Source organism: Dermacentor albipictus, chromosome 6, assembly GCF_038994185.2.
Source record: "Dermacentor albipictus isolate Rhodes 1998 colony chromosome 6, USDA_Dalb.pri_finalv2, whole genome shotgun sequence".
In the NCBI taxonomy this organism is placed as follows: Eukaryota; Metazoa; Arthropoda; class Arachnida; order Ixodida; family Ixodidae; genus Dermacentor; species Dermacentor albipictus.
The window spans coordinates 104,400,791-104,413,940 of record NC_091826.1 but is presented as its reverse complement, the minus strand read 5'-3'; the positions used below and the strand labels follow the sequence as shown (position 1 = coordinate 104,413,940).

The 13,150-nt window shown below is 45.1% G+C and overlaps 1 protein-coding gene across 1 annotated transcript in view; it reads right to left on the bottom strand.

Moving 5' to 3' along the window:
- fws (four way stop) overlaps positions 1 to 13,150 on the bottom strand; it is a 57,956-nt gene that overhangs the window by 33,518 nt on the left and 11,288 nt on the right. The window contains exons 9-13 of the mRNA XM_070541185.1: positions 12,333 to 12,414; positions 11,695 to 11,851; positions 7,714 to 7,878; positions 1,092 to 1,305; positions 29 to 91 (exon numbers count right to left, since the gene is read on the bottom strand). Coding sequence (XP_070397286.1) covers positions 29 to 91; positions 1,092 to 1,305; positions 7,714 to 7,878; positions 11,695 to 11,851; positions 12,333 to 12,414 — 681 coding nt within the window. The remainder of the gene's footprint in view (positions 1 to 28; positions 92 to 1,091; positions 1,306 to 7,713; positions 7,879 to 11,694; positions 11,852 to 12,332; positions 12,415 to 13,150) is intronic.

Here is a 13,150-nt window from a genome sequence, read left to right as displayed (position 1 = left end):
ACTGACAAAAGCAAGAAACTGCACTTGCCTGTAGAGCTGCTCTCACTACAGATGCAGCCTCAGGTGATTCCACTGCATTGCCGGACAACAACTGTGGGAGGAAGGAGGGACACAACGTCAAGACAACAATAAGTAAAGAGACACTGTAGATAATGCCAGCCTGTATGAAAGACCAAAAAGGATGCGCCATAATAAGGTGACATGCCAGAAATTTAAGATAAATACACAGTTCACTGTATGCGGCACGAAGAGCTACACAAGGCTGAAAAGCGAAGGATGAAGACCTAATTTCAATGATGTTCAAACACAGAGGTCTAGTTCGTACAACTCTGCAAAATATGCATGCTTTATAGAGTAAAATGATCAAAATTCAATGGAGCTGACATAAAAGTGCTGGTAATCAGAGCTGTCACATGACTAATGGCCACACTTGAACATACTGATGACACTTGCAAAGAGAGTGAGACTAATGAGCACGCACCACTCACTGGTGTGTGCACTTTTCCATATTTTACTACGCCTTTAATTCTTGGAAGAACCCGCAGTACACCCATCCCACAAATGCGACGTCCTTTCACTATCAGCAAGCAATGTCTGCTTTCAAACAGCACGACTTCTCTCGCCTTCAACTTTCACCCTCTACGTACTCACCTATTCTCTCCCCTCATTTAAACAGGGTGGGGGGGGGAGAGAGAGAGAATTAGCAATTTAAACGCTGCCTAGGAAAGCAGTTGTAGCCCTGATGAAGGAGGGCAGTTTCAGTGAGTCGGTATTTCATGGCATTTTCTTGAACTCAGAAAGAATGAAGGAAGCAAGACACACAAGAAAAAAAAGAACTGGAGACATGGGGGAGCTAATTAGCACCCAACTACCCCTGGTTTTTTTCTTGCATGTCTCATTTCCTGTACTCTTTTTGAGTTGTGCTAGTTCAAGAAAATGCCCTAATGAAGACTTGTTGGAAGGTATACTCCAGGCTGAGGCGTTTCCTGTTTGACCACTGAGATCACATAGATGTTAAAGGAGTACTTAATAATATTCTCCACAAATCCTGTGTTTAACCTCGAAGGAACAGAAGACAGAGGCATGCTCACCGTGTCCATCTGCGTCTGGAAGAGGTGCAGCAGGTGCAGCAGGCTGGCATTGCACTGCTGAGCGACGGTGGCAGGGCCGTTGACCTGCAAAGCGTCTGAGCCTTCCAGGGCAGCCAGCTGCTCGCACCGGGCGGCCAGCTGGTGGACGGCTTGCGCCACGTTCTTGGCCACCATGCGGCACAGGCGGCTGTCCACCGAGGCCACTCGCAGCTCGCTGGACAGTGGCACAACGTGGACCTCCTCATCAGCACTCAACTACTGTGATCGCTGTCGCTGCCGTCGTTTACCATTACGTTTGGTAAATTACACAGTTGATTCTCATTTATTTTACGCCTGTGGTACCGCGACATTAGGTTGAATTATCTGACAGGTTGAAGTCACAAAAGGCGGCAAAATGAATGAACTAAAATCATTCCTATTGCTTAAAGTCATCTGTCACTGCTTTTGCTTCTTGCTCTTGAAGCACGACTCTACCAGCATGCAGCAAAGATCGAGTGCTGACGTGTTTAAACAGTGCCTCAGTGTTGGACTTGAAAAAAAAAAATAAAGATAAATAGCTTCATGCTAAGGTAAGCAGTAGTGCCGTCAGCTGAATTTACAGCGTTTTTAAGCTTTTTGCAACCGCTACTCACATGAGTGGCAATTGGTGAGGATTGAATTAACTGAAGCGGCATGCTTTTGCATTTGAATTAGAGATTTCCTTCCATAGTCCCAGTGTATAGTTTCTCACCAAAACTTTCCACTGTATTCAAATAAATCGAGAAGTCGAATTAAGCAGCAAGTTGAATTGACAGAAGCCGACTGTATAGCCACTCCTCAAAGTATTGTCATAGCTATTAGTATTATAAACGGCCTGCCTTCTGTTCTGTGAACATGAATATATGCATATAATTTATCTCTGACCTTTTTTTTTTCTCCTTTCCCTGTAGTAAAATGTTGTAACTAGTATGGGATCCCAACTAGCTTTGAGCTAGGAATCCATATGCATATAAATAATCTTCTGTATACAGTCGCAGCTGTCAGCATTCAAGAATGGCACTGCTACAACAACTGCACAGAGAGATCACAGGCAGCAAGCGGCATGTGAGCTCCACCGATGCATCGCTTTGGTGGCCCCAAAAGGGGCCACTTAAGAAATGTGAGAACGTTGCCACAGCAGCCTGTCAGCTTGAGAAATCCAGAAGAAACACTGGGTCAAGGTCACCACAAGCATCTCGCCACATACTCCTTACTGGCTTGCACAAGAAAACCCCATGTCTGTCAGCATTGCTCGTTTTAAGCAAAGCTTAAAGGCATGCAGGGCATGGCATGCAGGTGGCATCCAAGGCATGCAGGTGCTCGATGTAGTGCAGCAGAAGGTCCCCCATAAGAATGAAGCCCCAGAGGGATTGTATCATCTGCAGGATCTCCTACGAGGACAACGTTGAGGCAGCCTGCTCTACGGCATCATCGCCACTGTCGTGGTCATCACTATCTGATGCAAACAAATTCTCAACGATCGCCTTATCGGTTAGAAGCACTTCATTTCAAAATCTGTAGCAGTGCACTTTCTTTTCACCGACATCGCACATTCCCGATGATTAGTGGGCGGATCAGCCATCTTCCATTTCAGCGGCGAGTCAAACATGGCTAAGAAATCCCGTGACCAGGAACAACTTCGATGCAAACAAAGACGAGCATGAGCAACTTCATCTGTTGGCAGAACTGCGCAGAATGAGGGGCCAGCAAGCAATGTGGGAGCAGCGCAATGTTGTCAGCACAGTTGGCATAGTCCATTCGCGTTTTTGGAGGGTCGTGCGTCCTAGAGCTATGGGCACAGCCCGTTCATCTTTGGAGGGGTGGAAGGGTGACGGGAGAGAGGCCCGCGAAGCTGACAATGCAGAGAAGGCTGGAAAATGAGCACGCAGCGGCCGTTCGAATGACAGGCGATCGTGCAGCGGCTTGAATTTCTCTTTTTCTTTTCGAGGATTTCATATTTCAATACATTTTGGCGCGGACAACCAGCAGGCAGACTTCATCGTTATAACCAATAATCCAGCATGGTGGCTTTGTAGTAAGCGGGTTATTTCATCATAGAAACACACAAAAGTTGACGGTGCAGCAGCTTCTCATTATGCCGATATAAGTGTTAAAACCAGTATCGTAAGTGAGTTCGACTGTATTACTTATTTGGATAAAGTACTCCTTTCTCATCGTCGTCTTCACCTACACAGCCATCACTACAATCAACCAAATGGTACAGTTGTGCAGTACCCTGCAGGCAGGTTCCCCTACACAAACAACTGCTCTTGCAGAGCTGTTTAACTGTACCATCCTCAAAAGTTCCTATAGAGTCAACATTTCAAAAGCAAGCATTGATTGGCCCTAACCTTGGTCATCTAGACAATGACACGTCATCACATCGCCAAACAGATGTTGGACTACCAGGAGCCACTGAGTTCTGAACTGCAAACCTTTTCATTATTTATCAATACTGCAATCCCCATTGGGGATTTTAGCAGGGTGGAAAACAATACATATTGTAGCGAGATATAAGCTATTCTTTGTCATCTGTACATGATCATCATCATGTGGGGCTCATATGGGGTTCTTCTTCATCATCGCTTGTGGGGCTGGCTCTCGAGTGTGATCCGTGCTGTGGGCGTGATCGCTTCGCCATATCTTCGAGTCGGAATAAACGTTCACATGCTCTTCACATGCTTTCTTGTTGGCCACTGTAGACGAGATGCCTAAACACGACAACGGATTCTTCCAATCTCATCAATTGGCGGACTCTTACTGTCGGCGCATCATAGACCACCTTCAAGGAGCTTCGCGCCCACCTAACGCCCGCCTTCGTCGACAACTGACGCAATTTAAGATTGACAACCGCGTCCTCTACCGTCATGTCTATCACCCTGACGGTCAGCGCTGGGTTCCTGTCCTGCCACGCTCTCTACGTGCTCATGTCCTGCAGGCTTCTCACGACGACATGACTGCTGGTCACCTTGGTTTCCAGAAAACCTATGACCGCATCAAAGGTCGCTTCTACTGGCCTGGATTGTCCGCCAGTGTAGCGAAGTATGTCGCTTCCTGCGCCCTATGTCAGCGTCGAAAGCTCCCTACATCAGCTCCCAGCGGACAACTGCAACCGGTTCCTTGTCCGTCGCAACCATTTGAAATCGTTGGCATTGACCTGTATGGTCCTCTTCCTGTGACTCCCACCGGTAAACGATGGATTGTGACAGCCGTTGATCACTTGACACGCTACGCCGAAACAACTTGTGTGAGCTCTGCCTCAGCTTCTGAAGTTGCTGCATTCATACTTCAATCCCTAATCCTGCGCCACGGTGCTCCTCGCGTTCTCCTGAGCGACCGTGGAAAAGCATTCCTCTCGCAACTAGTAGACAAAGTACTCAGAGCCTCCGGAACGACCCACAAGGCTACCTCCAGTTACCATCCGCAAACTAACGGGCTCACAGAGCGATTTCATCGCACGCTGTCAGACATGCTAGCCATGTACATCGAACCGGATCACAGAAACTGGGACGCAATTTTGCCATTCGTGACTTTTGCGTATAATACCGCCGTTCAACGCACGACCGGTTACTCGCCATTTTACCTTGTCTATGGTCGTTCGCCCAGTTCCTGTCTTGACGTCACTTTCTTCGCGCCAACTGTCAATCAATGTCCATCCTCCTGTGAAGAATATGTGTCCCGCATTCTGCGTTGTCGCCAGCTCGCCCGCCTCAACACCGAAGCACAGCAACAGGACCGCAAGCAGCATTACGACGCCTCTCATCGCGTCGTGTGCTTCCGCCCTGGCGACGAAGTGCTACTCCGGACACCAGTTCGTACTCCTGGCTTGTGTGACAAGTTTCAACTTCGGTTCATCGGCCCCTACAAAGTCTTGGAGCAGACTTCTCCAGTTAACTATCGCGTGGTACCAGTTATTGTTCCAAGTGACCGCCGCTGCCGCGCTGCTGAGGTTGTCCACGTGTCCCGTATGAAGCCTTTCACGAGGCGTTCGCCGCCCCTTTGAATTGCGGCCAGGATGGCCGCTCTCGCGCGAGGGGACATTAGTGTAGCGAGATATAAGCTATTCTTTGTCATCTGTACATGATCATCATCATGTGGGGCTCATATGGGGTTCTTCTTCATCATCGCTTGTGGGGCTGGCTCTCGAGTGTGATCCGTGCTGTGGGCGTGATCGCTTCGCCATATCTTCGAGTCGGAATAAACGTAGTGACAACTGCTACGTCACAATATGTAAAGAATACTATAGTATAGGCAACGAAAACAATACAAGTCAGGTTAACGGAGCTTAAACATAGCAATGGCACAGTAAGAAAACAAATTGTTACTCAATACTTGAAACAAATGCCGAAAGGGATGATTTTAAAACTTGGTCATTGGTTAGATGATTCCATTCAACGATTGTTCGAGGAAAGAAGGAATACTTAAAACAATTATTGCGTGTACTAAATGGGGTTATTGTTCGGCTATGTCGCTGTCTAGTAGCATAACCAGATGAAAAAGTAATTATTCCCGTGAGATCTGTCTTATAATGACCGTTAATAAGTTGAAAAAGAAATTTTAGTCGTGATACACGATTTCTTTGCATTAATGGTGGCAGGTTTGCTTTTGTTAAGAGGTATGTCACTGAAGTGCGTCCGAAGTTGTTATAAATGAAACGAGCTGCTTTTCTTTGCACCATTTCTATCTTGTTAGTGCCAGTTTTAGTAAAAGGGTCCCAAATTACGCATGCATAGTCTAGCATCGGTAAAACTACAGCTTTATATGCGAGTAGGCGTACAGTGGGAGTAGAAAGTTTCAAAGCCCTCCTTAAAAAATAAAGCTTGCGGTTAGCATTAGATACTACATATTCAAGGTGCTTAGCCCAAGTGAGGTCATTTGTGATCCAGAGTCCTAGATACTTATAATGTGTTACTTCGGAAATATTTATGTTAATAATACCGTATGGAAACGTTAGTTTATGTTTCTTATGTGAGATGGACATAAAAACTGTTTTCTCGAAATTAATTGACATTTGCCAGGCAGCGCACCAGTCGACAATTTGTCGAAAAGCATCATTCAGCAACTCCTGGTCAGTAACATTGTCTATCTCCGAGTACAATACACAGTCATCTGCATAAAGCTTAGCCGTAACAGGAATACCATGCAGCATATCATTATTTCATATAGTTTATGAACTGGCATTTTCAATAAAATCAAAGTTCTCCTTTTTCTCTGTCGCTTTTTTAACACATGCCACTATTTTCCTTCATAAAAGAAATGGCTCAACGAAAATCCGATGCTGCACCGATTTACCAAACCATATTGTTAATGATGGTAAAGAGACAGGCGGCAGGCTGTGTTGCTAATAAGTTACTAAGTACAGTACACATATGTCCATTAATTCGACTTCAGTTAATCTGATCTTTCAGTTAATTCAGCCCCAACCGAACATTCTGACTGACACGCATACACTTCTATGAACTGGGACTTTGATTATTTCAATGATGAAACTGGTCCTAACCAGATAATCCTAATTCGACTCATCAGCAAGAGATGCTATCCCCCAACGAAAATGCCGATTTCTGGCAGGCCATCAGCAGAGCTTCAAGTGAGAAAGACTGCTTACAATAAATCATTGTATTTGCTGGATTCTAAAACACTTATCTCCTTCGAAAATAGCAAAAAAAAATTTGCCAGAGAAACATCTTCAGATACAAAACCAAAACTACATGTACAGTATTGGCAATTGCTTACTGTCAAAGTCAGCATCATTGTTATCAAAAGATGGTGACAGAACAACTTTTTGCATAGGTCGGCAACTGTGATTTGCTTTTATTATGAAAGCTCATTCAAAAGAGACGCCATTCCACACCCTAAGCTAACGGTAACAGAGCCAAATCACAGGTCTTCATTGTGTTGCTTTCTTTGTCCTTTTCTTTCACCTCCACTGTTAACCTATTACTAAGTGCCATTTACAAGTCTCCGTCGCTACAACATTCGTCTTGTTATTGTACTGATGGCTATCATGAATGGTTCTAGATGAAGAAAGCCAAACTTATGAGGAAATGCTCTTACAAATTAGGTTTCCGAATGCAGACCCCGATGCATCGAACCTGCCTTTAAAGTGGTGTCTTATTTCAAGTAAAGCCTGAGTGGATTGCACTGACAAATTCCAGCACCACACTGAAGTAATCACAGCATTGACATAGGTTTTCCATCGCATCGTCATTGTTTCTCCACGTGTGCTTTCCAGGTTGTCACAGTACACAATCTGTCCTTGTGTTTCAATGCCATGATTTCCAAGACTGGCAAACCACACAAGCCATTTCATACGCAAAGAAAAAATAATATTGAAATAATGTCACAGATTGGTGACCTACCACAAAAGTGCTCATACATAAGCATTTTTCTTCATGCATATGAGTGATGAAATGCATTTTTTAAGAACTAAGTGATTATTGATGCACATAAAGTTGCAACACCTACATATGTCAAACCATTAGGCTTTGGTACTTTGGGCACAAGCGCCAGGCACCACCCCAACTGATCATACATCAGTGTGCTCGTTTCCTGCCAAAGGCGGCCACGAAGAGAAGGAACAACAACTCGGCGTTGGCCAGCTCACCTGGAAATGGCTCGCAATATGCCATCGAGGTCGTCTGGTGAAGGGCGGCTTTCACGGGTGCTGCCTGACAGAGCCACGTTGACCGCATCCAGGAGACGGGAGAGAGATCTGGATAGGTACGCCTTCTCCAGTGGGGCCAGGGTACCGCAGAGAGCCTCCTCTGGCCTGCACGCAAAACCAGAACAGAATGGGGCTGCGCAGACGAAAGTCATAGCAGAAACAGCTCCATATTCCCAGCCCATCAAATCACTCTGAGCTACGCTTACGGGTCTACCACTACACTTAACTACACTTACCTGGTCAACCACGTTCAGCAACACTTCTGCTTTCACATGATGTAATATTGAGGACAATGTTTCACTATGAATCATCACAACTTGTCACAATGAGCTGCTGTGCCTATGTGTTTTGGGTACAGGCATGCACAGAAAAAGCTTCTCTAAAAACATTAAGGTATTTTTCATGTTAGGCTAGCGGCAACAAGTCGCATATTCTTGGTGTTTTAAAGAATTGCATACGCCGTAGGACAAACCAGCAAAGGCGTAGGCCACCATCCTGTTTGCAATTGTTGCAGAGTCATTTGATAAATACAGAATATAAAACTTGCTATGGGCATTACATGTGGTTGTTCTTCATATACAGCAATGAAATGCTGTTTGAGAATGATGACAACGGACATTTAGTAAATAACTTGCCATTCTGTGAAGGTAACGTTCGCTACTTCATTTTTTTTTCTTATTGGCAGAATCAGTGGCATGCTACGTTTTTCTTGCTAAAAAATCGGGGGTGCATTGAGTTTAAGGTTTTTAGGGGAGCTTTATATCATTTCTATGCTAGATTTTTACATTAAACTCATAAAACGTTATTGCGCATTTGACTAAGGGCATTTAAGAATTGGGGCAAACGCTTCCAAATTAATGAGCTGAGCGTTATGGTGTTTTTTCTGCCCCTTGAGCCACCAGATAATTTAACTGATTTTGTCAGCCCCGTCAGAGTCAAACCAACAGAAGTAGACTGTATTCATGAGGATGGTGAAAATACCGCAAGTCTCTTTTAGTGCTGTTTACCAAAGCATCAAATGGAGTGCTTTCCAACATACCTCACACAACCCCTAATGCTTTCCAATATCTTTTTTTCTGTTCTTTCAAACTTCATGCAAAATTCCAAATATTTTCAATCATTAATACTTAGACATCGTTATTTCTCTGGTCAACTAGTTTTCCTCACAGGATTTCATAACACATTCCTTGTGATGAGCTCCCATATCAGAAGGTACAACACTCCTCATGATTCCTTGTGCTTCTCTGTATCCACAACTTGACAACAGACATACAGTAAAACTCCATTAACTTGAAGTTGTAAAAACCAGGGAAAATTTCAAATACATAACTGGAATTTCGAGATCTGTGAATTCGAAAAATTACAAGTCCCTGGCTGGGCACAGACCACACAGACACACACACACACACACACACACACACACACACACACACACACACACGCACGCACGCACGCACGCACGCACACACACACACACACACACACACACACACACATATATATATATATATATATATATATATATATGCATGTATCCTTTCGAAATAGTTGCCAGCAGCCGCTAAACTTTGCGCAAAAGCTCAATATACCAGAAGAAGCTAAAAAATTTAATTACTGGGTTTTACATACCGAAACCATGATCTTATTATGAGGCACGCCATACAGGGGGACCCCTGAAAATTTTGACCACCTGGGGTGCTTTAACGTGTACCTAAATCTAAGTACACGGGTGCTTTCGCATTTCGCCTCCATCGAAATGCGGCTGCTGTGACAGGGATTCGATCCCACAACTTCGTGCTTAGCAGCCCAGCACCATAGCCACTAAGCAACCCCGGCGAGTATACCAGCAGCGGTATTTTCGGTACATCACTTTTGCAAGACATTCTGTGATTTGGCACCCAACACATCAGGCATCTATGGGCAACAGCAATCCTTTCACAGAGCCAAGCAAACACTCTTGCACATAGGGACATAGGTGTTCACTGTTGCACATAGGCACATAGGTGTTCAAGCCTAGCCACGTGAAATATTGCTAAAGTACTCATTTCCCAAAAAATATAATCTACCAGGAATACTGCCCCAAGGTCACTCAATTATAGGCCACTTTCAACCACCCGTTTCAGCTGGCTTATCCCATTGATAATGCAAACAGAGTGTCGCTATGACCACTGATGAAGCACGATAACAAACGCCATTGGAAAAAGCATCCCTACAAAATTGCAGCCCTGAACCTGTTACTTCAGAAAATTCCCAAAACATGACAAACATATGGCGCAGCTGGCATAGCACGCGAATCGTGCGGCATGGCGTAGCACCAGGTATGCTGTCGACCAACAGGCATGCTGCCGCGCAGTCCCCGGCCTCAGGCTTTAACCAGGGGTCTCTTTCATGCAAATATGTACCCAATGTTCTCATCAAAAGAGTATCGGCACAACAACGATACAGGCCACTTCATCACCTTTCTCGCTACAAACGACAGCACTTAACAGCGGTGACATTGCCTACCCAACGCTGGCACCCGCACTGCACACCATCGGGTCTGTCTCAAAACAACATTGCACCTGCCACTCGGCCCCTGACCAACCCTCCACCCGATCCGTCTGTGCCATCTGCAAAGCCTGCCTCCAAGGCGGTGCACGAATTCTGCACCTTGCTGACTCCGCTGCCTCTGACCATGCCCCCCCCATGGACACAAGCCACGATCATATGCTACCCCCAAGATCGAATAAGCCATATCTCCAGTGCCAACAGCGCTCAGTGCTATTGGCACAGGTCACTCAACCTACCGAGCCCTTCCAAATCTTCACCTGTGCTATCTTCGCAGACGTTCACGCCTCCTGACTGTACGCCTCATGGCCTCGTCCCACTCCCAGTTTTTACAATGTCACAGTGCAAGCTGCGCTGCATTCCGCATCAAACGTCCACACTGAACGACCAGACACTCCTACAAGCCTTGGCCCTCTTTGCCCGGCCCGCTGGGCAACTTCCTCAGCTCACTTCTGATGCAACCCATTGCGAACAGCGCCGGATCGTTTTCTCATCCAAACAGGGTGCCCCACATCCACTTGAAACGCATGCATCATGCCCCGTCCAGCACACCAACTGAATTGCTCGTGCGCGCACCCTATTTGTCGTGCAATGGTGCGGTGAGTGATGCGCCACCAACAACGTTCACGGAAGCACCGTCAATGAGCTTCGCCATTTCTCCTTCTTCACAACGCATGTGCCAACCATCATCTCGTCAATTTGGCACGTTCCTCCCAACAGCATCCATTCATAGAGTCCCTCACCCATTAGGTAGCACCCAGTCCCGCCTGCCTGAGCTCTGCAGCAGTGGCTCGATGCCTAAACGCCGACTACTTGGACTGACCACGGACCCTTTTGCAACCATCGTTCCCTCTGGGCAGGGAGCCCTGCAGCCCCCATTATAGCCACAAAACTGGGATGCTAAGGTCAATGCTCTATGTCAGCACGTTGGTGGCAGCTGCAAAAGACGAGAAAAATAAAGATGGGCAGCTCGTGCTTGATTCACAAGCACGGCACGAGCAGTTCTGTTTTAGAAGCCTGCTACGCTGGTCCTCTTATTCTCGCGCTCTGCTGCGACCTCTCGGTTCTTGACAAGTTAAATGGGAAACAATTATATAAGCTCAACAAATATACATACATAGCTACAGAGTAAGAGGAAATCAAAATAATGTCATAGAAGAAATGTCGCTTACATTTGACATATTACTATTACAAGGTGTTTAGAGCTGTTAGCTGCATTGATGAAACTTTCCAATACGAATTACGGGGTCAGCTATTGCACCTAGTATCGTGACAGCAAAGCAAAGAGGCATATAACCTCGTACACCAAAAAAGAACAGTAGCTCCAGAAGATCTTACGGTACCGTCGTCTTTTCAAGGCAAGATGGTACATACTTGAAGTCTTCCTGGCCCAAAAAGCGGCCACCGGGATCGCTGTCACCACTTGCAGGAGCTTGGCCTTCGATCTGGTCTAGCCGCTTCCAGAGACCATTGAACAGACTCAGCAACTTGGGGTACTCGCCTTCAAACGCTTGCCGCAGGAATGTCGACTCTGCAGCAGTCACGTGAAAAAGCTAATGTTTGTTTTCTGGCCACCAGCACCCTGTTCGAAAAAATGACTCACTAGTGCATTTGGCAAAATAGACAAAAGTGACTGCAGTCAAAACCATTTATATCAAACTCACAAGAAGATCATGTATAGTGTAATTCATTATAAAAGGTTTGTGAAGTATATTTACCAAATACGAGTTCTACTTTAAGGTTTCTTTCTTAAGGCATGGCTTCAGCTGGCCAACATATTTCCTATCCCATGTCCAGGAAAGTATTATAAACTATGCCTTCAATGCAGTCCGCATATCTGCTTCTGCATGTTTCACCATGCACCCAATAGAGAATGATTCCCAGCACAAGAATGTTTTGCACTTGGATTACAGCTCACCATAGAACTTTGCATTTTATTGCAAGTACACGAATGTAAATACCCGGCTGCCCAGCCAAAAGAAAAACCAAGGTTTGAGAATAAAGAGACTTGCCAGCCGCCGCCTTGGCCAATTCGTCGGACAGCATCTCAGCCAGGGAGAGCCAGAATGAGCGGAGGATGTCTCCATGACCACTCTGGGAAGTGGTAATGATGCATTGACAAATTACTGAGGACACTGTCCACATAACCGTAAAACAGGCACAAACAGAAATAGTGGCACAACGATGTGCATACTAGATCTTGATTATAAATTCACTGCCATAAAATATCACACACAAATATGGCCTCATCACCATCCTGGTAAATCCCATCCCTACTCAACTTCCACACCTTGAGCCCATTCCATAAAATGTGTGTAGAGGGCAACATTTCCCCTAAAAGTATGGTTGTCTGCAAGTAGTGTTGCAGAAAAAAATTAACTGAAAGACATTTTTTGATGTAAAGCTGCAGCATACATATTACCAAGCATTCAGCAATGATTTTAAAAGCAATGGCACCAATGCTGTTTTGCCACTGCTGCCGATGGTCATAAAATAAACCATTGCCATTCTACTTTAACTAGGGACATGCGAATATAAAATTTTCTAGAGGTGTGCGAATAACAAATCATAGATTTTAAATCAAATATCGAATCGAATCAAGGAAAAAATTCAAATATTGAATCGAATATTGAATATCAGAAAATTTTCTGATATTCAATATTCTATACAATATTTGGCTTTATTTTTCTTTAGAAAACAGGAATGAAAGCTCATTCCCCGTTCTTTCCCTATCTTGAAATGACTTCCCATTACAAGTTACTTCAGTGTGAAAGGAACGCATTCCAGTCACACTTCAAACGTTGGAATGTGTCATTACATTAACGTTACC